The following is a 22,222-nucleotide window of genomic DNA, read 5'->3' on the forward strand; positions in this document are numbered from 1 at the left end:
ATGGAATCTTGATATTGCCAGCAAAAGGACCTTTCTAAACTTCAGCTCTTACCATGTCACTCATTTATTAACATCTCTTGGTTTCAGCATCTCTAAGATGACCTCGAATTTTTTTACATACTATTAAGTGACTTTTGTGATCCTGTGTGTCTCCTGCCATTTGCTCTCAGCTGTGCTCATTGATTTGTGCTTTCTTAAATGAGCCTGGGGTCTCGTCCTTTCTTGCCTTTACATCTGCTGTTCCGCTTCCTGGAATGCCCTTTACATCTGTTTTCCCACTTCACCCTGGGCTCTTCTGGTCATCTTTTTCCCCATTATTAACACATTGTAAGCATTTAATGATGCAGTGGCATGATCTCGGCTGACCATAACCTCTGCCTTCCAAGTTCAAGCGATTCTCCTGCCTCGGCCTCCCAAGTAGCTGGGAGTACAGGCATGCACGACCATGCTCGGCTAATTTTTTTGTATTTTTAGGAGAAACTGGGTTTCACCATGTTGGTCAGGCTGGTCTCAAACTCCTGACCTCAAATGATCCACCTGTCTCAGCCTCCCAAAGTGCTGGGATTTCAGGCATGAGCCACTGCGCCCAGCCCAGCTGAGTTTTAAGAAGAGTAAATAATAGCCTTAAATAAACTCAAGTGTCTAAGCTGAGATTAATACCAAAATACTGAAATAATTTATAGATGTATTAATATTTGGACACTCACTGTTGAGAACCTCTGAGGTATCATGGAGATTGGTAGAGGAGTCAGAAGGCAGAAAAATAAGCAAATATATTTTTTTTAAGTGGAAAAATCTTTAGAAAATAATAGATTAACAAGCATTTCCAACAGATTACGATAGGAAATAGGTAGTTTGTGAACATGAGACGAGGAAGTGGTGATCACTCAAGCCAAAATAACCACCTAATCCTAACTCTTCTTTTGCTAGGGTTATTAGTGCCTATTTTGTAGACATATTGTGGTTGATTATGATCTGAATTATCCCTGGATCCCTAGTTCAAAGTAAACTTAAATCTAAAGAACATTTAACTAGCATGTTGAGGAGCTTATCTTTACATGGATTTGGCCTGTTCAAAACCCATGCCCATTATTTATAGTTTTCACACCCTGGGTAATGCATTCAGTAATAGAATCAGAGTTTAAATATATGTTCAGTGGGTTGAATTACAGGTCAAAACCCAGTGAGTAAAATTTTACAAAGGTAAATGGAAAGCCTGACAGGTAAAGAAAAACAACCCCCATAAAAACAGAGTGACGGAGTCCTTACCTACAATTCTCCATAGAGAAAAGAAGTAGGGGTTTTAGTTGACTTCAAGCTTAAAGTAACCCAGCAGTTCATCAATCTAATGCTACCTTTAAATGCATTTTTTAAAGTCCAAATAAAGGAAAATAATAAATCTGTTGTATTCTCTACTATCATGTATTTTTTTCTTGGTTAGCTCCATGGTAGCTTTGTGTAAATATTTATCCTTTGCTTCATCTTTTGTAAATATGACACATTAAATGATTAGATGGGTAAAAGTCATTTGATCAGCAAATATTAATGGAGCATCTATTTAATGTCAGTTACAAGATAGTTACTGCTACTTTGCAGGAAAAAATAGATGGTTCCTCCGTACTACAAGATAGGAGTCATACATACAAATGATTATCATACAAGGTGCAATGTGATGCATGCCACAAGGCGCTGTGGCAGTTCAAAACACTGCAAGATCCAAGAACCCTCATGAAGAATGGACCTTAAAGAATTTTAACAAACGGAGATAAAAGGAGAGATTATTTTAGGTATAAAACAAGGCATGTGCAAATTTTCAGAGGCTGAAAGCATAGGGCATGGCTCAGTCAATAGCAAATTGTTCTTAGTGGCTGGTGTACATAGTAAGTCAGGGATGGTGACTAGAATGGTATTCTGGGACCAATGGTGACAGTTGTATATTGGCAGTAAAGAATTTAGAATTCACACTGTCAGCCAGGCGCAGTGGCTCATGCCTGTAATCCCAGCACTTTGGGAGGCCAAGGCAGGTGGATCACCTGAGGTCAAGAGTTCAAGACCAGCCTGGCCAACATTGTGAAACCCCATCTCTACTAAAAATACAAAAATTAGCCCAGCGTGGTGGCGGGTGCCTGTAATCCCAGCTACTTGGGAGGCTGAGGCACGAGTATCGCTTGAACCTGGGAGGCGGAGGTTGCAATGAGCCAAGATCGTGCCACTGCACTCCAGCCAGGGCGACAGAGTGAGATTCCATCTCAAAAAAAAGGATTTATACTGTTAACTCTGGGCAGTCGGGAGCAATTAAAAACTTTCAAGTAACACGTTGAGAACTTTGCTTTACAAAACCAGAACTAAGAGTAACATGCTAGACTTAAACCGGTCATTTGAAAACATGTCATTTAATTCTTGCATTTGAGTTAGGAGTTGGGTCATGTTATTATCTTCATTTATAGATGAAGATTTGAGGCTTAGGAAAGTGAACTACTCCAGGTCCTAATAGAAGTAGCCTCAAACCCTGATCTGCTCAACACCAAAGCCTAAGCTGCCTACCATCATTCTGCTATACAGAGTATAGTAGCACTGACCGAAGGAGTGAGGAGAAAGAGTAAAACAGAAAGTAAAGTAAGAGAGTAAGAGGGAAGACAGGTGGTACAGAGAGTTAAAGACAGCACGGGTTAAATGCTCACACAGTGCTGATAGGTACAGAGAGTTAAAGACAGCACGGGTTAAATGCTCACACAGTGCTGATAGGTACAGAGAGTTAAAGACAGCACGGGTTAAATGCTCACACAGTGCTCATAGTTCTGTAAGAGATGTGGACAGGTACTCCATGGTTTTCACTAATCTCCTGTAAATTAATATGTCACACATTGATTCTATATTGTGAATTTTGCACATCGTAAAGCATTGGTTTATGTATGGTTCTTGGTAACAAGCATGGTTCTCCTGTTCGTCAGTACTCTGGGACCGAGTGCACTGAAGACGATAGGAAGTTCAGCATCAGTGAAACGAAAAGAATCTTCCCAGAGCTCAGCTCAGTCTAAAGAAAAGAAGAAAAAGAAATCTGCACTGGATGAAATAATGGAGGTACAGTTTATGGACTGCATGTGGACACCTTAGAACCCAAGGAAAATTAAATCATTTCACCATTTATTAGATTAATAGAAAATTAGGAAAATTATCATGTACAGACTAGGGAATAGTGACCTAGCTACATACAGTTCCCAAACTGGAGTTGGAGCCCCTCTAAATAGGTTTATTTATTTATTTATTTATTTATTATTATTTTGAGATGGAGTCTCGCTCTGTTGCCCAGGCTAGAGTGCAGTGGCACAATCTCGGCTCATTGCAACCTCTGCTTCCCAGGTTCAAATGATTCTCCTGGCTCAGCCTCCCAAGTAGCTGGGATTGCAGGCACTTGCCACCATACCCAGCTAATTTTTGTATTTTTAGTAGAGATGGGGTTTCACCGTGTTTGCCAGGCTGATCTCGAACTCCTGACCTCAAGTCATCCACCCACCTCGGACTCCTAAATGCTGGGATTACAGGCATGAGCCACCATGCTCCACCTAAATAGGTTTCTTTTAATGCCTCAGGTGCTGTCTTTGAAACTCCCTGCGCTGTTACGGTCCCTTTCAATTAGAAATTGGAGTCCTTCGTGGTTGGCCTCCCTCCTTCAACCGCTACTCTCCTGTTGACTTTGACTTCCACTTAGCACCTCCTAGCTAGCAAGAGAAAGCTGTGACATGTTTTTTTTCTGGTTGTTGTTGTTGAGACAGTCTCTCTCTGTTGCCCAGGCCAGAGTGCAGTGGTATAATTTCGGCTCACTGCAGTCTCCACCCCCCAGGTTCAAGAGATTCTCCTGCCTCAGCCTCCCCGAGTAGCTGGGATTGCAAATGTGTGCCACCACACCTGGCTAATTTTTGTATTTTTAGTAGAGACAGGGTTTCACCATGTTGGCCAGGCTGGTCTCAAACTCCTGACCTCAAATGATATGCCTATCTTGGCCTCCCAAATTGCTGGGATTACAGGTGAGAGCCACTGCACCTGGCCCAGTGTGACACGGTTTTAATTTGATTTAGCCTGATGGCTAAGTCTATGTGAAAAATCACTGGAAATACATGATTATCCATATTTAGGGCCATATTTGGGCTCTAAATCTACCCAAGACTTTAGAGTAATTCTGCAGGAGGTTCTTAATATATTCCTAACTATCCCCTTCTCCATTCTAACACATAGCCTACCTTATCAATGAATTAAGAAAATAAGTGGGAAAGGAGAAGAGGCAGGATAGAAGAGAAAGAGTAAATGGATACAAGAAGCTAACTTTTTTTCTTTAATATTATTTCCTCTGTCTCCTCATTTCTTTTCATCTTCATTGTGAAGGGATAGAAAATGCCATTCAGTCTTTGTTTTTTGTTTTTTATTTTTTTTGAGACGGAGTCCTGCTCTGTGTTCTGTCGCTCAGGCTGGAGTGCAGTGGTGCAATCCCAGCTCACTGCACCCTCCACCTCCCAGGTTCAAGTGATTCTCCTGCCTCAGCCTCCTGAGTAGCTGGGATTACAGACACCTGCCACCATGCCTGGCTAATTTTTTATATTTTTAGTAGAGGCGGGATTTCACTATGCTGGCCAGGCTGATCTTGAACTCCTGGCCTCAGGTGATCTGCCCGCCTCGGCCTCCCAAAGTCCTGGGATTACAAGGTGTGAGCCACTGCACCCGGCTGGCTGTTAATCTTCTCTGTTCCTAGTTCTCACATCATTCAGGACGATCTAAAAAACTTCAAGTATAATACAAGATGAATATACTATGAAACTGAGTCACTGTTACATGCTGCACATTGTGCAAGGCCCCAGGTCTGTATAGTAGAAAGAAAAACAGTCCTTGTTAGTCATGGAGCTTTCATTCTAACGACAGAGCTGCTCAGCAGTGAACCAGTGAGTGATCACAAAACGCTGAGTGCCAAGGAGGTATGAGGGTAGGGCCTGGGGAGAGATCCTGTGAACAGTGCCTAGACAGGAACGATCAAGCATCTGAAGGAAAGGCCCACAGGACTGGAGTGCAGCAAGCACCTGGTGGCATTTGAGGTCAGAGAGCCAGGAGGGCCAACACCACAGAGGTCTTACATGCTGTGACAGGGATTTTTTAAGTTTAATTTTATTCAAAGTAAAATGGAAAGCCAAATTGACCTTCTTTAAATATAATGCATACTAATTTTAGAATATTGTTGAAAAGTTGAAGGATTTAAAATGAGGGTTTTTTTTGTTTGTTTTTTTTGAGATGGAGTGTCACTCTATGGCCCAGTCTGGAGTGCAGCGATGTGACCTCAGCTCACTGCAACCTCTGCCTCACAGGGTTCAGGCAATTCTCATGTCTCAGCCTCCCGAGTAGCTGGGACTACAGGCATGCACCACCATGCCTGACTAATTTTTGTACTTTTAGTAGAGACAGGATTTCACCGTTTTGGCCAGGCTAGTCTCAAACTCCTGACCTCGTGATCCACCCACCTCGGCCTCCCAAAGTGCTGGGATTACAGGCATGAGCCACTGCGCCCAGCCTAAAATGAGGTTTCGAATCAACCAAGGGATTATTACATTGTTTGATCCCATTGAAAATTGGTACTTAGGGTTAACTGTAAGCAGTTGAGAAAGAAAAAGATTCGATATTTTCGCCATACAGCCAGACAGCGCTCTTTTCTTTTGGTCACTCTCATTTATTTATCTCTTGGTGGTATTTTTCTTCCCTTTCATTCATGAGCTTTACTGTCATTTTCAAACAGGGAACCCCCTGTTTGCTACCAGGCTGTATACTTAACCACGCTGTGCTACATTGATCCATGTGTTACGATTTTACTGCATGAAAACGTGGCCTCTTTTCCAGCTTCTGACAGTCATATGGGAGAAAGTGGGTGAGGGCAGGTACTGGCTGGTCTTGCAGCTGAATAGGAGTTGTGTCTGTTTGCTTCCTAGGTCAGTTGACTTGCTTTATTATATACTTTTTAAAATGCAAGTTTTTTTTAAATCAAAAACTAATGACAAATAATGTTTATTTATCAGAGCTCGCAAATTATGTCATTGGTCTTCTGTGAAGTAGAAGACTTCACAGTTTTATGGTGTTATTTTGCTAAATAGAATAGTATTTTGAAATCCAGCGAGGATTTTAGGGAGATAATTTTAAGACATTATGTGTTCTACAGATTGAAGAGGAAAAGAAAAGAACTGCCCGAACAGACTACTGGCTACAGCCTGTAAGTATTCAGCTGGAGTTTCTTAAGTTCTAAACGTATATTTAAGTGAATGATTTAACTAGCATTTGGTATAAGTAACTAAACTTTTCAAACACGTATGTTCTATATAGATAGAGTTAGTTATAACTTACAATGACTTTTCTTCCTATTAGATCTTTAATTATTGGTTGCACCTCTATTGGAGAGTTACTTCATGCTTATAGACTAATAATGTTCTTTAAGTTTAGTACTAAACTTGTTTATGGACATCTTGAATTTGAGCCAGGAATTTTCAATTTTCGCTATAAGACAAAAGGTTATGTTTTCAGAAACGAGTTCAAAAAGTAGAACTGTAAATGCTCAAGTGTTGGTTTTCAATTTACAACTTATTGGAACTAGAATGTCCATTTATTAATAGGTACATTGTGGAGAAAAGCAAGCTTTAATTTCACAAACTCAAGGGAGTTTTATATTTTATTGCTTATTTATTATTGCTTATTGTTTTAAAATAATTTAAAAATAGTTTTTAAACATTTAACAATATTTTAAAATGATTATTTATTGATGCCATATTTTAGACTTAACTGAGATGGGACATTTTCGTAAAACTTTCAGAGTGTCTTATTCTTTTTTTTATTTTTAAATAGAGACAGGGTCTTGCTCTATTGACCAGGCTGGTCTGAAACTCCTGGCCTCAAGCGATCCTCCCACCTCAGCTTCCAGAGTAGCTAGGACTACAAGCATGCACCACTAATACCCTGCCAATTTTTGTATTTTTTGTAGAGACAAGGTTTTACTCTTTTGCCCAGGCTGGTCAACATAGTAGCCTCAAGTGATCCTCCTGCCTCGACTTCCCAGGGTGTTAGGATTACTGGCCCGAGCCACTGTGCCTAATTTTTTTTTTTTTTTGAAATGGAGTTTCGCTCTCGTTGCCCAGGCTGGAGTGCAATGGCGCGATCTCAGCTCACCGTAATCTCTGCCTCCTGACGTCAAGCAATTCTCCTGCCTCAGCCTCCCTAGTGGCTAAGATTACAGGCATGGGCCACCACATCCGGCTAATTTTGTATTTTTAGTAGAGACGGGGTTTCTCCATGTTGATCGGGCTGGTCTCAAACTCCAGACCTCGGGTGATCCACCTGCGTCAGCCTCCCAAAGTGCTGGGATTACAGGCGTGAGCCACCACACCTGGCCCACTGTGCCTAGTTTTTAAACTCAGAAAGGAAAGATTTTTAACAGATCTACTGTGGACAAGGGCCAATAAGTACAGTGATGTAATGAATTATCTTCCAATTACTAGAGTGTGAACCCATGAGAGCCTTTGAGAAATTAGCCCAGAAAATAGTATGACTAAATTGGAGAAGTTGTGTTGGCATTAATTGGCTTCATTTAGAAAGTCTTAAAAGAGAGATTTCAGAATAAGACCATTCACATTTTTCCATAAACATATCTTTCTACTATGAAATACCCTCTCCCCAAAGTCCTTCCTAAAGCAGTATGATTTTAAGCATGGCTTTATGAAATACTTGACCATCTCTTTGATATATTCACTTGAAGTAGCAAATATAGAATCATTGTAGTGAATATTGCATTGTTAGGCAATTTAATTTTCATTATTAGTTTTTAGACAACTAATCCAAATCAGGAAAAAATGGTAAAGAAGCAAACTCTGAATTCATTCATAAGAAGTAAGCCCAGATTTCCCTCCCATTTGAGAATTAGATGGTCAGAAGAACAATACCTTTAGCTATAACTAATCTGGAGGAATCCCATTTGTATGAAAATTCAAAGCAACTTAATGAGAAAGGGGCATAGTGAGAACTGTCCTGCATAAGCTTGAAGGCTCAGTGCCTTGCAATTTCCAGTGAGTCTCTTGCAATCTGAGTTTTTATCAGCAGTGAACAACTCAGTGCTTTTCACTTCCTGCAATGGAAAGAAACTATCTACGAAAGACATGAAGTACTAGAGTTGAGATTTACCGATTACAGTTGATTTACGGATAACAGTCCTAGATTTCCAGAAATCTTCAATGTAGAAATCAGACATTTTGTATATATATGTATATATATTTTTTCCTCTTGCTAACCACGTTGAACAGAAAGGGGAAGAAGGAATAAAAGATTGCTAAGGAAATGTTTTTCATTGTAGGGAAGGCAGAGAACTCCAGCATTTCTTATTTGGCAGGGCAGTTACATTTTCCTGTGGTTTTGGGTGAACATAGTTTAAAAGGAAGAAGTAAATTACAAATAATCACTTCTGTCTTTCCTTTCATCTCTTTTTTGTTATTATTTCCTAGGAAATTATTGTGAAAATTATAACCAAGAAACTGGGAGAGAAATATCATAAGAAAAAGGCTATTGTTAAGGTAAGGACATGCAATTATGAATGGAATTTGTGAAAAAAGCTTGGGTCACTGAGTGAAGCTATTTTGGTATTTCTTGAAAATCAAGTCCTAGTAGCAGAAGTATTGTGTCTAAAATTCTTGATTATTCCATGAAATGGAAGCTGAATTCATGATTGTTGGAGAAATATTTCTTTTTCTTCCATAGTTTATACTCAACGTTGATCTGTTTTCTTACTAGGACAGATTGTATGTATGAAGTCCCGTCAGCAACTCCTTAAAACCTCAGCATGCATGCCTTGCTTGTCAGTAAAATGTATTTTATTTTTTAATGATAGGCCATATATTAAAAGTAATGGCAAAAACTGCAATTACTTTTACACCAGCCTAATAATTATTCTGTCAGAGGTCTTATGAGGACTTCTTGTGTTTTGCTTGAGAAACTGTCTTTTGGCTACTCTGGGATTTTATTTATTTTTATTTTTATTTTTATTTCTGAGACAGCGTCTGGCTCTGTTGCCCAGGCTGGAGTACGGTGATGCGATCTCGGCTCATTGCAACCATTGCCTCCCAGGTTCAAGTGATTCTCCTGCCTCAGCCTCCCGAGTAGCTGGGATTACAGGCGCCCGCCACCACACCTGGCTAACTTTTGTATTTTTAGTAGAGACGGGGTTTCGCCAAGTTGGCCGGGCTGGTCTCAAACTCCTGACCTCAGGTGATCCACCTGCCTCAGCCTCCCAAAGTACTGGGATTACAGGTGTGAGCCACCGCACCCGGCCTACTCTGAGATTTTAAAGTTTGTATCAGTATTCTAGGCCTTTTCTCCCTTTTTGCCTTTCCTAAATTTAGTTTTATTCTAGCACCCAGCCTTGTGCATGCCTATTGCCCTTCTTCTACTGTACATTAAGCTAGGCAATACTACCCCTCTTGTTAGATTTCTTAAAGTCTTATTCCAGGACCACCAATCTGTTATTCTTTCCAGATGAAAACCTTTACTAAGCTTTGAATTGAGTTCTTTATTGAGAACCATAGACTGGGAAATCATGTATGCAATCTAGAAAATTGTCATTTGTAGAAGGAGTTGCTCATCCTTTTGATTGATATTTTATTTGTCTTCATTTCACTTGCTTTTGACCTTTTAAATGAGTGTGCACATATTTCTTCTATTATAAAAGTGTTCATTTTACATGACAGGAAGTAATTGACAAATATACGGCTGTTGTAAAGATGATTGATTCTGGAGACAAGCTGAAACTTGACCAGACTCATTTAGAGACAGTAATTCCAGCACCAGGTAAATCTGTTTGCAGACCATTTAATACATATGCCATCAAAATGAGCGGTTCCATTTTTAAACCACTGTATTTTGACAGTACTTGATGGTTGTAGTTATTTTTCTGTCTTGGCGACCTTAACTGCCAGGGTAACTCATCTCTCATTGGATTCAAGGGCATTGTAGTTTACTGGCTCTCTGATGAAGCTGTTTTGTGGCATCAATGGATTTTCCTTTCCTGGAATACTTTTTTTTTTTTTTTTCCTGGAGCAAAACGTAGACATATATGGATAGCATTTGTTATATTAGGCTTATGGTTATAGGTTGAGAATCTCTCATCTGAAATGCCTGGACCAGAAGTGTTTCCAATTTTGGATTTTGGAATTTGCATATACATAATTGGATATCTTAGGATTGGAACCCATGTCTTAACATGAAATTGATTTATGTTTTATTTTATTTTTATTTATTTATTTATTTTTGAGACACAGTTTCACTCTGTCACCCAGGCTGGAGTGTAGTGGCACGATCTTGACTCACTGCAACCTCCACCTCTCGGGCCAAGCAGTTTTCCTGCCTTAGCCTCCCAAGTAGCTGGGACTACAGGCATGCATCGCCACATCTGGCTAATTTTTGTATTTTTAGTAAAGATGGGGCTTCACCATGTTGGCTAGGCTGGTCTCAAACTCCTGACCTCAAGTGATCCACCCACCTCAGCCTCCCAAAGGGCTGGAATTACAGGTGTGAGCCACCGTACTCATCCTCATTTATGTTTTATATACACCTTACACACATAGCCTGAAGGTAATTTTATACAATATTTTAAGTAATTTTGATTGCATCTTGACAGTGACCTGTCACAGGAGGTCAGGTGTGGAATTTTCCACTTGTGGCATGATGTCAGCACTCAAAAGATTTTAGATTTTGGAGCTTTTCAAATTTTCAGATTAGGAATGTTCAATCTGTAATGTATTTGTTTAGCTCTCTGCGATAGTCAAGTGAAAGTCTGTGTTATTTTGCTTTTGTTCCCCTTAGGTGTCTTTGCCTTTTGGAAACTTATCCGTATCTGAGTACAAACACTACTTTGACCAGGTTGTTTACCTCTGACTCAAAATCTTCCTGGGGGTGTCATTGCCAATGTAGTGATAACATCAGTCTCTGGAACTTCCAATTATCATATTCTTTATTCTTTTTCCCCCTAAAGTAAAAATTCTTTTTACAGATTAGAAAAATTTGTGTTAGCTTTATTGTGGTAGAATTGATGTACAATAAATCACACATATGTAAAGTATATAATTTGATAAGTTTGAACATGTGCCTACTTCCATAAAACCATCACTACAATCAAGATGATGACTAGATCCCCTAATTTCCCTCTCTAATGCCTCCCTCCTCCCTTCTGCTCCTGCATCCTCTGTCTTCCTCGGCATCTGCTGACATGCTTTCTGTCACTATAGTTCAGTTCATATTTTTCTAGAATTTTATATAAATTAAGTTTCTATAAATATAAATGTATCCTGTTTTCTGGTCTGGCTACTTTCACTCAGCATAATTATTTTGGATTCACCTATGTGGTGGGATGTATCTGTAGTTCATTCTTTTTTCTTGCTGTATGTCATTGTATGGATATGCAGTATTCCCCCCTTATCCTATACCTTCCAAGACCACCAGTGAATGCCTGAAACCATGGATAATACCAAACACTACATATACTATGTTTTTTTCCTACATACATACCTATAATAAAGGTTAACTTATGAATTAGACACAGTAAAACATTGAGAATAATAACTAATAATAAAATAGAGCAATTATAATATATACTATAATAAAAGTTACGTGAATGTGGTCTCTTTCTCTCAAAATATTTTATTGTACTGTACACACCTATTTTTGGACCATGCTGACTGAGAGTAACCAGAACCTGGGATAAGGGTGGACTGCTGTACCACTTCGTTTATCCAGTTATCTATTGATAGACATTTGGCTTATTTACAGCTTTTGGCTGTTAAAAATAAAACTACTGTGAACATATATGTACAAAGCTTCGTGTGGATATCTGGTTTCTTTTTTCTTGGGTAAATACATAGAATGGCTCAGTCACGTGTTAGGTATAAGTTTAAATTTTTGTAAAACTGCCAAACCATCTTATGAATTTTGCAAAGAGACAAAGTAAGCTAAATTTTCTCTGATTACTTCCGGACTCTGAACATTTTCTCCAAGTACCTTATATTCTTTGCAGTCTAAAAGTAAAACATATATATTCCTTTAACAAATAATTGGGGGAAAAATGAGAAGTCTTTAGAATGCTCGAGTAGTGAAAGTATCCATACACTGCACTAAAATACTACACACTTCTTAAGTGATTGAGAACTTCTAAGAAAAAGGGTTTTGTTTTTTATTATGTTTATTCGGTGTAGTACATTTTGCTGTAACAAGTTAGAAGAAAAGTGGAGATATTTCTTCACATTAATTTTTATATTCTTTTCCATCATAGGAAAAAGAATTCTAGTTTTAAATGGAGGTTACAGAGGAAATGAAGGTACCCTAGAATCCATCAATGAGAAGACTTTTTCAGCTACTATCGTCATTGAAACTGTAAGTTTGTTTACACAAAGACAGAAATTTCAAAATGCTTTAAAAATGTGCCATAGTTCTTTTTAATTGGATTGTTCTTTATTTTAGAATTTGAGTTTTTTGTTAGCCTTCTATCCTATTTGGAAATCTGTAAGCTTATTTTCTCCAGTGACTCTGCCATTGCTAAAGTATTTTATTTTCTGATTACAAAAGAAATGTGTACTCATGCATAAAACCCCCAAAAAATTTAATATAAATAATTATAAAAATTAATCATAATCCCCCAGCCCAACAATAAACCCCATTAATATTTGGGTCTGTTCCTTTCCAATCTTGGTGTTTTATGAAAGTGTGTATAGCAGGTACAGTTTTATATCCTTTTTTCCCCTCATATCGAATATAAAACTCAATTTGGCATAGTAAAGTTAGTGGGGGAAGTAGACTCATTGTCAAGAGGGAGGGAACAACAGAGGTCAACCACTTTTTAAAATGTCTTCCCTTTTTTCATAAAGGATTTAAGGTAGCGGAGATCACTACAGTAATTTAAAGAACTCTGACTTACAAATAAAGTTGGTTATTGACTTAGAACTGATATTTCACTGACAGGTCTGTGAGTGAGGTCTGAGATACCTTCAGAAAGAAAGTTTCCTTTTAGAACTCTGAACTACTGCACTGCATATCTTTGATGCTAAACAAAAGAATTTTTCATCTCCAGTACAGTCAATTTTAGCATCTCTGGGGGAGCTTGGGAGTAATAGATCACTTAGAGAGTTTAATGAAAGTTTAGACTCTTCAAAACATTGCACATAATTGCCAAATTTTATTTGTTCTCTTGGGGAGTTTATAGGCCCCCTAAGCCCATGGACCTGTGAGAGAATTTGTGTCTAGGAAGGTTTTCTGGAAAAACCATTTAGGTCCTTATTTGAGAGAATTCTCATTTCAGTAAATCAAGCTTTTCTTTTCTTTTTTTTTCTGATCCTGATAATGCTAACCTAGAAACTGTTACTCGCTAACTGTTACTAATGTAAACTAAGGGGAAAAAGGGAAAAAGGACTCTTACTTGGCATTGAGGAACATGTCAGTCTGACTAAATTAGCAGATTGAGTTTTAACAAAAGACTAGATTTTCTCTGACTCTGTCAGCATAAGGCAATAGAAAATCCAGTATTTCCTTGACAACTTGCTTATCCTTCCCTTATTTCTTTTCTTTTTTTTTTTTTGCATGGACCATGCATGAAACTTACCTTATTAATTTCATAGTGCTATCAAATGCAGATCCTGTTTCATGTTTTCATCTCAGGGAAACACAAAACAACTGATTACTGTTGAGGCTGTGTTGAGTTCCATCTCGATACCTTTGGTTCGCAGGTTGTGTCCATTCATCAAAAGCTAATTTCTCACCTTCTGCACTGTAGACCCAGTTTCATCTTATGTACTGAGGTAGAACTTAGGAGCAAATCCATGTGAAAAGCCTTTCTACTTGATTGCAAAAAACATGTACTTGTTTTAGAAGAGAGAATCTACCAGCTGGGCATGGTGGCTCATGCCTGTAATTCCAGCACTTTGGGAGGCCGAGGCGGACGGATCACCTGAGGTCAGGAGTTCGAGACCAGCCTGGCCAACATGGAGAAACCCCCGTCTCCACTAAAAATACAAAAATTAGCTGGGTGCAGTGGCAAATGCCTGAAGTCCCAGCTTGGCAGACTGAGGCAGGAGAATCGCTTGAACCTGGGAGGCAGAGGTTGCAGTGAGCCGAGATTTTGCCACTTACTGCAGCCTGGGTGACAGTGAGACTCCGTCTCAAAAAAAAAAGGGGAATCTATCTCCTAATTTTTTTTCTTTTCTTCAGCCTGTCCTCATTAAAAAAAAAAAAGAATCTCTGTATGTGCATGTGTCATCACACTTTGCAAGTGGTTATTTTTATCATTTCTGGCACCTTAAGTTTTCATGTCATTGATAATATTTGAAATTTATGCATATATCAAGCAGATTTTTAACATCCAATAAATTGTTCCTAAATAGCCTCAGCTTTTTAGCTATTTGCCCTATAAGCCCAAATGTCTGGCTCCCTTCTTACTCTCCAGATTTATGGTACTTATCAGAAAAATATGATTAACCATAGACCATTAAACATGATAATGAAAAATCCAACCTAGGTTATACTTTATCTGGGAACTTAATTCCTTTAAATCTGATAATTATTTGTTGTTAAGGAAAGCAGTAAAAAAATGTTAAAATCTCAGTTCTAGGGTTAGAGTCATCATTATTGTCATCATCATTATCATCATCATCATCATGTTATATTTTGCAAGGGAGAGGATTAACTGTCAAATTTTATTTTTATTTTATTTTATTTTATTTATTTATTTTCAAGACAGAGTCTCGCTCTGTCGCCCAGGCTGGAGTGCAATGGCGCGATCTCAGCTCACTGCAACCTCTGCCTCTGGGTTCAAGAAATTATTCTGCTCCAGTCTGCCAAGTAGCTGGGATTACACGTGTGTGCCACCACACCCAGCTGATTTTTATATTTTTAGTAGCAATAGGGTTTTACCATGTTGGTCAGGCTGGTCTCAAACTCCTGACCTCAGGTGATCCACCCGCCTCGGCCTCCCAAAGTGCTGGGATCACAGACGTGAGCACTGTGCCCGACCCAACTCTCAAATTTTAAACAAAAGATTAAATAATAATTAGAGTTGAAAATTATTGAGCTCTCATATTAAATTCCAGGTCTAGTCACTTTATATGAAATAACTCGTTTATATTTCCCAACAACCCAATCATACAGACATTACTATTATTTCCACTAGGAGATAATAAGGCACAGAGAGGAAACTGAAGGACAGAGAGGTTAAATCAATTGTTGAAAGTGAGGTTTGAACTTGGGGAGTGTAGGTCCACAGCCCATATTCTTAGCCTCTGTGTTCCCAGGTTATGTCCGCTTTTGTGATAGAAAATATCTTTCATTAATTAAGTTTTCCTCTTTCCCTCTTTGTTCAATATGAAAGAAGAAAATAAATTTAAAGTTGGACTCTTTTTTATAATCTAGACCAGTGTAACTATCACAGCCAACCTAGACAAACATGTTTGAGTATCTGTAATGCTTACAAAATGATATTTCCTATAAAAAAAAGAAAACCCCAAATGGACAATGGCACAAACATGGTAAAAGTTAACATTTCACTCTAAAAACCCCAAATGGGTATTTCTGATCAGGGAACTCTTTTCTAAGTGGCGATTTATGAACCCAGGGTCCTTTCAGCTAGTGGCTGTACTGCCCTGAAGTGGCATCTCCAGTTGCCATGTCTGTGTGCATTGGGCAGGCAAAAGGAGCTTGGCAGATTGTGTGTCGGGGATAGCATGTCTGGACCATCACTTCTGTTTGCTTCCATGGGCTAGAGCTCCATGCGTAGCCACAGTTAACCACAAGGGAGGTAGGAAATTAGCTATTTATCCAGGAAGCAGAGGAGATACTGAACAGCTAGTAGGTCTCTGCCACAATATCTATTGATAACGTATGTCAGATGTCACAGAAGAAAATACGGTAGTTCTTCATGAGAATGCCATAGATTATTCTTAAAATTCACAGATGTATACAAATGTTAACTACCTTAATGGTATTTTAGGGATACGGAAAAGGCAAATTTGTGTCCATAAGTATGGTGTCATTTTTTTGTCTTTTAGGAATGTGTGTTTTTAACCTTCTTTTAAATTATTTTAATTTGTAGGGCCCTTTAAAAGGACGCAGAGTTGAAGGAATTCAATATGAAGACATTTCTAAACTTGCCTGAGTTTGAAAATTTGTTAACAATCCATTAAAATCTTAAAGCATCAAATTGGTGTTCGCCAAGGCATTATGAGACTCTACTGTGTTAGGGTATTCTTTTGTATAAAAGAAACAGGTTTTTGAAAATATTACTGTATAGTTGTTCAGCTAACCTTTGAGAACAATTTAATTATGTCTCATGAAGTATCAAAACGATGTAATTTTGTCCTTGTTATTTTTGTTTCCTTTGTAATTTACTTGATGAATTTATATCTTCATTAAAGAATGTTATTATAAAGTGTTTTATATATGACAATTTAGAATCATGTAATTGGAGGAAATCCTTCATACACTCTATATTTTCAGTAGTAGAGTAGTCAAGTTGAACTATAAGTGTAATTAAATTTTAAACATCAAACTATAAATATAGAAGCAGCTTTATTATGGTCATAATCCGTATACCATACAGATCACGCATTTAAAATATACATACAATTCAGCGGGTTTTAGTACTTTGCAGAGTTGTGCAACCATCACCACTGTGTGATTTTAAAACACTTTCATACCCCAAAATGAAACCCTGTAACAGTCAATCGCTATTTTTCCCCTCTGCCCTAGCCCTAGGCAGCCACTAATGTACTTTCCATCTGTATGGATTTGCCATTTCTGGACATTCCTTATAAATGGAATCATGTAATATGTGATCTTTTATGACTGGCTTCTTACACTTAGCATCATGTTTTCAAGGTTTATCCATGTGGTGGCATGTAGGTGTGCTTCATTTCTTTTTATGGCTGCGTAATATTCCACTGTATGGACGTACCATATTTTGTTTATCCATTCATCACTTGATAAACATTTGGATTGTTTCTACTTTTTGGCTATTGTGAATAATGCTGCCATGATCATCCATTTACAGGATTTTATGTGAACAGAAGCTTTCGATTCTGCCAAACTCTTCCAGAGCAGCTATACCATTTTACAGTTCTACCAGCAATGTTGGACTATATGGTTTTATTTGTTTTTAATTTTTTTACTTTTAGAGACAGGGTCCCACTATGTTGCCCAGGCTGCTCTCAAACTCCTGGGCTCAAGCGATCCTCCTGCCTCAGCCTCCCAAAGTGCTAGGATTGCAGGCATGAGCCACAGCACCCTGCCTAACGATATAGTTTGAAATAAGTAGGGCAGTATATTATTAGGAAATGCAAAATACAGGAAACCCACACTTGCCTGTGCCAAAGGATAAGCGGAGGGATATTTGTAGTGCACATGACTGAAAGGAGCAGACGCTAGCTTCCAAGACAGCGGGACTGAGTGGGAACAGCCTTCCCAGGGCTCGTGCTCTGTCTCTGGCTTCTTGTGCTGGCTCTCTACGTTTACGTTCTTGGGCATTCTAGGTTTACATCTTACCCTTCAGCAGCACCAGGAAGAGAGAGATGATCTATCTTTTCTTTTTCTTTTTTTTTTGAGACGGAGTCTCACTCTGTTGCCCAGGCTGGAGTGCAGTAGTGCAATCTTGGCTCACTGCAACCTCCACCTCCCCGGTTCAAGCCATTCTCCTGCCTCATCCTCCTGAGTAGCTGGGACTACAGGCATGCGCCACCACGCCCAGCTAATTTTTGTAATTTTAATAGAGATGAGGTTTCACCATGTTGGCCAGGATGGTCTCGATCTCTTGACCTTGTGATTTGCCTGCCTGAGCCTCCCAAAGTGCTGGGATTACAGGCATGAGCCACCGCGCCTGGCCTCTTTTTTTTTTCTTTTTTGAGATAGGGTCTTGCTATGTCACCCAGCCTGGAGTGAAGTGGCACAATCATGGCTCACTGCAGCCTCGTCCTCCTGGGCTTAGGTCATTGATTCTCCCACCTCAGCCTCCCGAGTAGCTGGGACTACAGGCATGCACTACCATGCCTGGCTAATTTTTTTTTTTTTTTTTTTATTTTTAGTAAAGACGAGATCTTGCTATGTTGCCCAGGCTGGTCTCAAACTCTTGAGCTCAAACAGTCCTCCTGCCTTGGCCTCCTAAAATGTTGTGATTACAGGTGTGGGCTGCCACACCTTGCCTGAGTTGATCTTCTACAAGAGTTCAAACAAAAAACAGACCATACCAGGATGATCACTTCAAACATGAGGATGGGAATAAGCTGACGTCAGACACAGGTACGATGCCAACCCCTGGGATATCTCTCTTTAACTGAGAGTCAGGGAGGGTTGATAGCTTCTATTCTCAGAAGGTGGGAGAACATACGCTGTTACAGAAATGTAAGAGGCAGTAAAGAAATACTAATAGGATGATGTCAGTAGCTTTACAGAAAATGTTCTTCAGGGATGAATTAAGGTTTTTCCAAAGTAACCTGACAGCCCATTGTGGAAAGCAGCTGCGTTTTGGGTGTGGGCCATCTTTAGATCAAATTCTGGCAGTTCTGTTCATTGGCTTTGTAATATTAGAATGTTAATGTTCTTTAATTGCGATGTTTTTAATGTATAAATTGTCAAAATGTTTTTTGGCAGGGTTGATGTGAGACCTAGAGAAAATACATATAAAGCATCAGACACGAAGTCCAGCACATAGTAGGTATTGAATAAATGGCAGTGAGTGGTCATGTCTGGAAACGGAGCCAAGAAGTTGAGCCTGGACTACTAAGAATCTGGTCTGAAGAATTTAGAAAAGGAGACTGGTTCTCCCTGATAACAAATAGTGATGAGTAAAACCTGACAAATTACATATGCCTCCCCCAAATATGTAAGTTTGGAATCAACTCGGTGGTTTTCTTCAGAGAAAAAATGTTTCATGTCTGCCTCCCACATTTAATTCTCCAACGTCTTTCTGAAATTATTTCAGAATGAAATGAGGTAGCCTACTTGAGGTTAAATTCAATGAAAAATATCTGAAGCATAAAAATATGATTATAGACTTGACAGTAGTTTTTTCCCTCTGAGTTTGTAGAGCTTGATAGAGTTTATGCTAAGCAAAATGACTGCAGATAACTAACAACAGGTCTCATATTAGACTTTTATTTTTGAAGCATCATAAGCTATTTTTCTTTTTTTCAAACATAGACTTTTTAGAGCAGTTTCTGTGGGTTTTGACAAATGTGTAATGACATGTATCTGCCACTGTAGTATCACACAGAACAGTTTCACTGCCCTAGAAGTTTCCTGTGTTCTGTCTGTACCCTGTCTCCCCCCAAATCCCTGCTGACCACTGATCTTTTTACTGTCTCCCTTGTTTTGTCTCCATCGAAGATCATATAATTGGAGTCATACAGTGTGTGGCTTTTTCAGATTGGCTTCTTTCACCTAGTAGAACATACGCATGTAAGGTTCCTCCATGTTGTTTTGCTTAGGTTTTTGTGGCTCGATAGCACACTTCATTTTAGCACTGAATAATATTCTGTTGTCTGAAGGCACCACAGTTTATGCACTCACCTACTGAAGGATATCTTGGTTGCTTACAAGGTTTGGAAATTATGAATAAAGCTGCTCCAAACATCTGTGTGCAGGTTTTTTGTGGATAGACGTTTTCAACTTATTTACATAAAGACCAAAGAGCACAGTTGCTGGATCATATGCCAGGTGTCTTCTGAGAAACTACCAAACTGTCTTCCAGAGTGACTGTACCATTTTGTATTCAAACAAGCAATGAATGAGAGTTCCTGTCGCTCTGCATCTCCACCAGCATTTGATGTTGTCAGTGTTCTGGATTTTGGCCATCCTAATAGGTGTACAATGGAATCTTGTCGTTGCTTTAATTTGCATTTCTTTGATGAAGTATGATGTGGAGCATCTTTTCATGGGCTTATTTGCCACCTGTATATCTTCTTTGGTGAGACGTCTTTCAGGTTTTTTTGCCCATTATTTAATTGGGTTACTCATTTTCTTATTGTTGAATTTTAAGAGTTCTTTGTATATTTCAGTTGTGTTCTTTATCAAATGTGTCTTTTGCAAATATTTTCTCTCAGTCAGTGGCTTGTCTTCTCATTTTGTTTTAAGCTATTCTTTTTTAACAGCTGACTTGAGGTCATATCAAATTGTTGGTTTTGTTGTCCTGAGAGACCAAATTCCCTGTTTTCTTCATTAGAATCTCATTAAATCTCATTTGCTGATTTTTCCTTTGTCTTCTGGCATCTACTTCTAACTGCCTCTCAGTTTCAATTTTTTCTGACATGATTGCATCAAATTCATTCAGCCAGCATTTATGGAGTGCCTTCAGTAGGTAAGCCATTGTACTAGGTGCTGGAGATATGAGTGAGAAGCAGATAGAGACCCAAGGTATGTGTTATAGGAATTGACAGACAGTGTTCAATGATAATCAAATGAAATGATAGGCCAGTAAGAGAAACTTGATCATGTATAGCAGCTACTTGAAAATCTGCCCTGACTGCTGGGCCTGAGAAACTGTTCACTGATACCAGTATACACCTCAGTTCCTACTTGGGTAAGATGGAATCACAGGATTAGAATATGATCAGCCTTTTTTTTTTTTTTTTTTTGAGACAGAGTCCCACTCTGTTGACCAGGCTGGAGTGCAGTGGCGCGACCTTGGCTCACTGCGACCTCTGCCTCCTGGGTTTAAGCGATTCTCCTGCCTCAGCGTCCTGAGTAGCTGGGATTACAGGTGCATGCCACCAGGCTCAGCTAATTTTTGTATTTTTAGTAGAGACATGGTTTCGCCACGTTGGTCAGGCTGGTCTCAAACTCCTGACCTCAGGTGATCTGCCTGCCTTGGCCTCCCAAAGTGCCAGGATTACAGGCGTGAGCCACCACGCCCAGCCAGAATATGATCAGCCTTGATTACAAGTTAGTCATTAGGTTGACTGCAGTGACTCTAGAAATGTTAATTAGATAACTGAATAATTATGCCACTTAAGGGAGCCATCCTGGAGGTTTTTGTTTTCTCTTCTGTGGTTATTTTGGGAAAAGTTACCAAGAAGTAGACTCAGCCAGTGTGAAAAAGTGAAGAAAAATAACACTAAGTTCTTATAGCATACAAGCATCTCTATGTACCTAGATGGCCGGGTAATTTTTACTTTGATTTTACTGGGCCTTTGGAGTCACTTATATCTCCTTCAATTGGGATAAGGCTAAAGAGAAGATGCCACTTGATGGTAGTAAGTGATCCTGTAAAGCTGCAGTTTCTTTTGATAGAACTCTATTACCACATATAAATGTACACCCCAAGGTTTTCATTATTACTTTTAAGACCACTGTGCACAAGTAAAATACTAAGAAGCTAAACTTAATATCTACAGGTAGAAGTTTTAAATTCAAGATTTTAACCAAATAACAGAGTTAATGCTAAAATCTCACTTTTGAAATTTATGTTGAATATTAGCATTCTAATATTTAATATTTTTCTATTTTTGAAATAGGAAATGGAAAAGAGGCAGTAGATTTTTCAAAAGTGTATCATAGGTGAGCACTTCTTACAGAAGAAGAAAACTAAGAGGTAGTGCTGTTTACCTCCTCAGCACTAAGGTTATCTTTATTTTTATTTGTTTTTATGAAGAGATGGGAGTCTCACTATGTTGCCTAGGCTGGTCTTGAACTCCTGGCCTCCAGTGATGCTCCTGCCTTGGCCTCCGAAAGTGCTGGGATTATAGGCATGAGGCACCACGCCCGGCCAGTAATCTTTAGCTTCTAGAAACAATCACATTTCCTTAAGATTTTGCAATTAGGTTTAGAGGTGCTCACTTGCTTTTTCAAATATGGGTTGGATATGTCCAAAAAAAAGTTTTGCCTCTAAAATGAAAAATGATTTTTACCAGATTACAGAAAGGAAGATGCATAAAGATGTGCCTTTAAAAAGCTTTTTTAAAGTGCAAGTTCTGCAATTTGACTTTTGAAAATACGTTCATTTTAGGAATTGATTTTTTAAGGAAAGTTGTAAACACGGGAAAGCACAGAATTACAGTGGTTCAGACTTGCATCTTCGCACCAAAATCCACTATACAAATGCAGACAGCATAAAGTAACCTAGTTTTGCTTTAAATTTGTTGCTTATTTTATTCTGCCTTATAAATGTCATTGGCCTTTTGTTAGAACATAATTT

General features: G+C 38.8%; 1 protein-coding gene across 6 annotated transcripts in view; it reads left to right on the plus strand.

Annotated features, from left to right (window-relative positions):
* KIN (Kin17 DNA and RNA binding protein) overlaps positions 1-19,772 on the plus strand; it is a 35,785-nt gene extending 16,013 nt beyond the window's left edge. Inside the window, exons 8-14 of one of the 6 annotated variants that reach the window (XR_004031771.1) lie at positions 2,952-3,081; positions 6,191-6,241; positions 8,514-8,582; positions 9,753-9,852; positions 12,329-12,429; positions 18,213-18,330; positions 18,682-19,772. Coding sequence is in view for 5 of the 6 variants with exons in the window: in XM_030819336.1 (XP_030675196.1) it covers positions 2,952-3,081; positions 6,191-6,241; positions 8,514-8,582; positions 9,753-9,852; positions 12,329-12,495 (517 nt within the window). In the remaining variant the exon portion in view is untranslated. Of the gene's footprint in view, positions 1-2,951; positions 3,082-6,190; positions 6,242-8,513; positions 8,583-9,752; positions 9,853-10,866; positions 10,924-12,328; positions 12,678-16,132; positions 17,045-18,116; positions 18,150-18,212 lie in introns of those variants that run through there. The other 5 variants (XM_030819337.1, XM_030819338.1, XM_003257620.1 and 2 more) reach the window with 5 other exon arrangements.
* Positions 19,773-22,222: the final 2,450 nt, after the last annotated feature.

The sequence above is a fragment of the Nomascus leucogenys genome, chromosome 9, assembly GCF_006542625.1.
Source record: "Nomascus leucogenys isolate Asia chromosome 9, Asia_NLE_v1, whole genome shotgun sequence".
Classification (NCBI taxonomy): Eukaryota; Metazoa; Chordata; class Mammalia; order Primates; family Hylobatidae; genus Nomascus; species Nomascus leucogenys.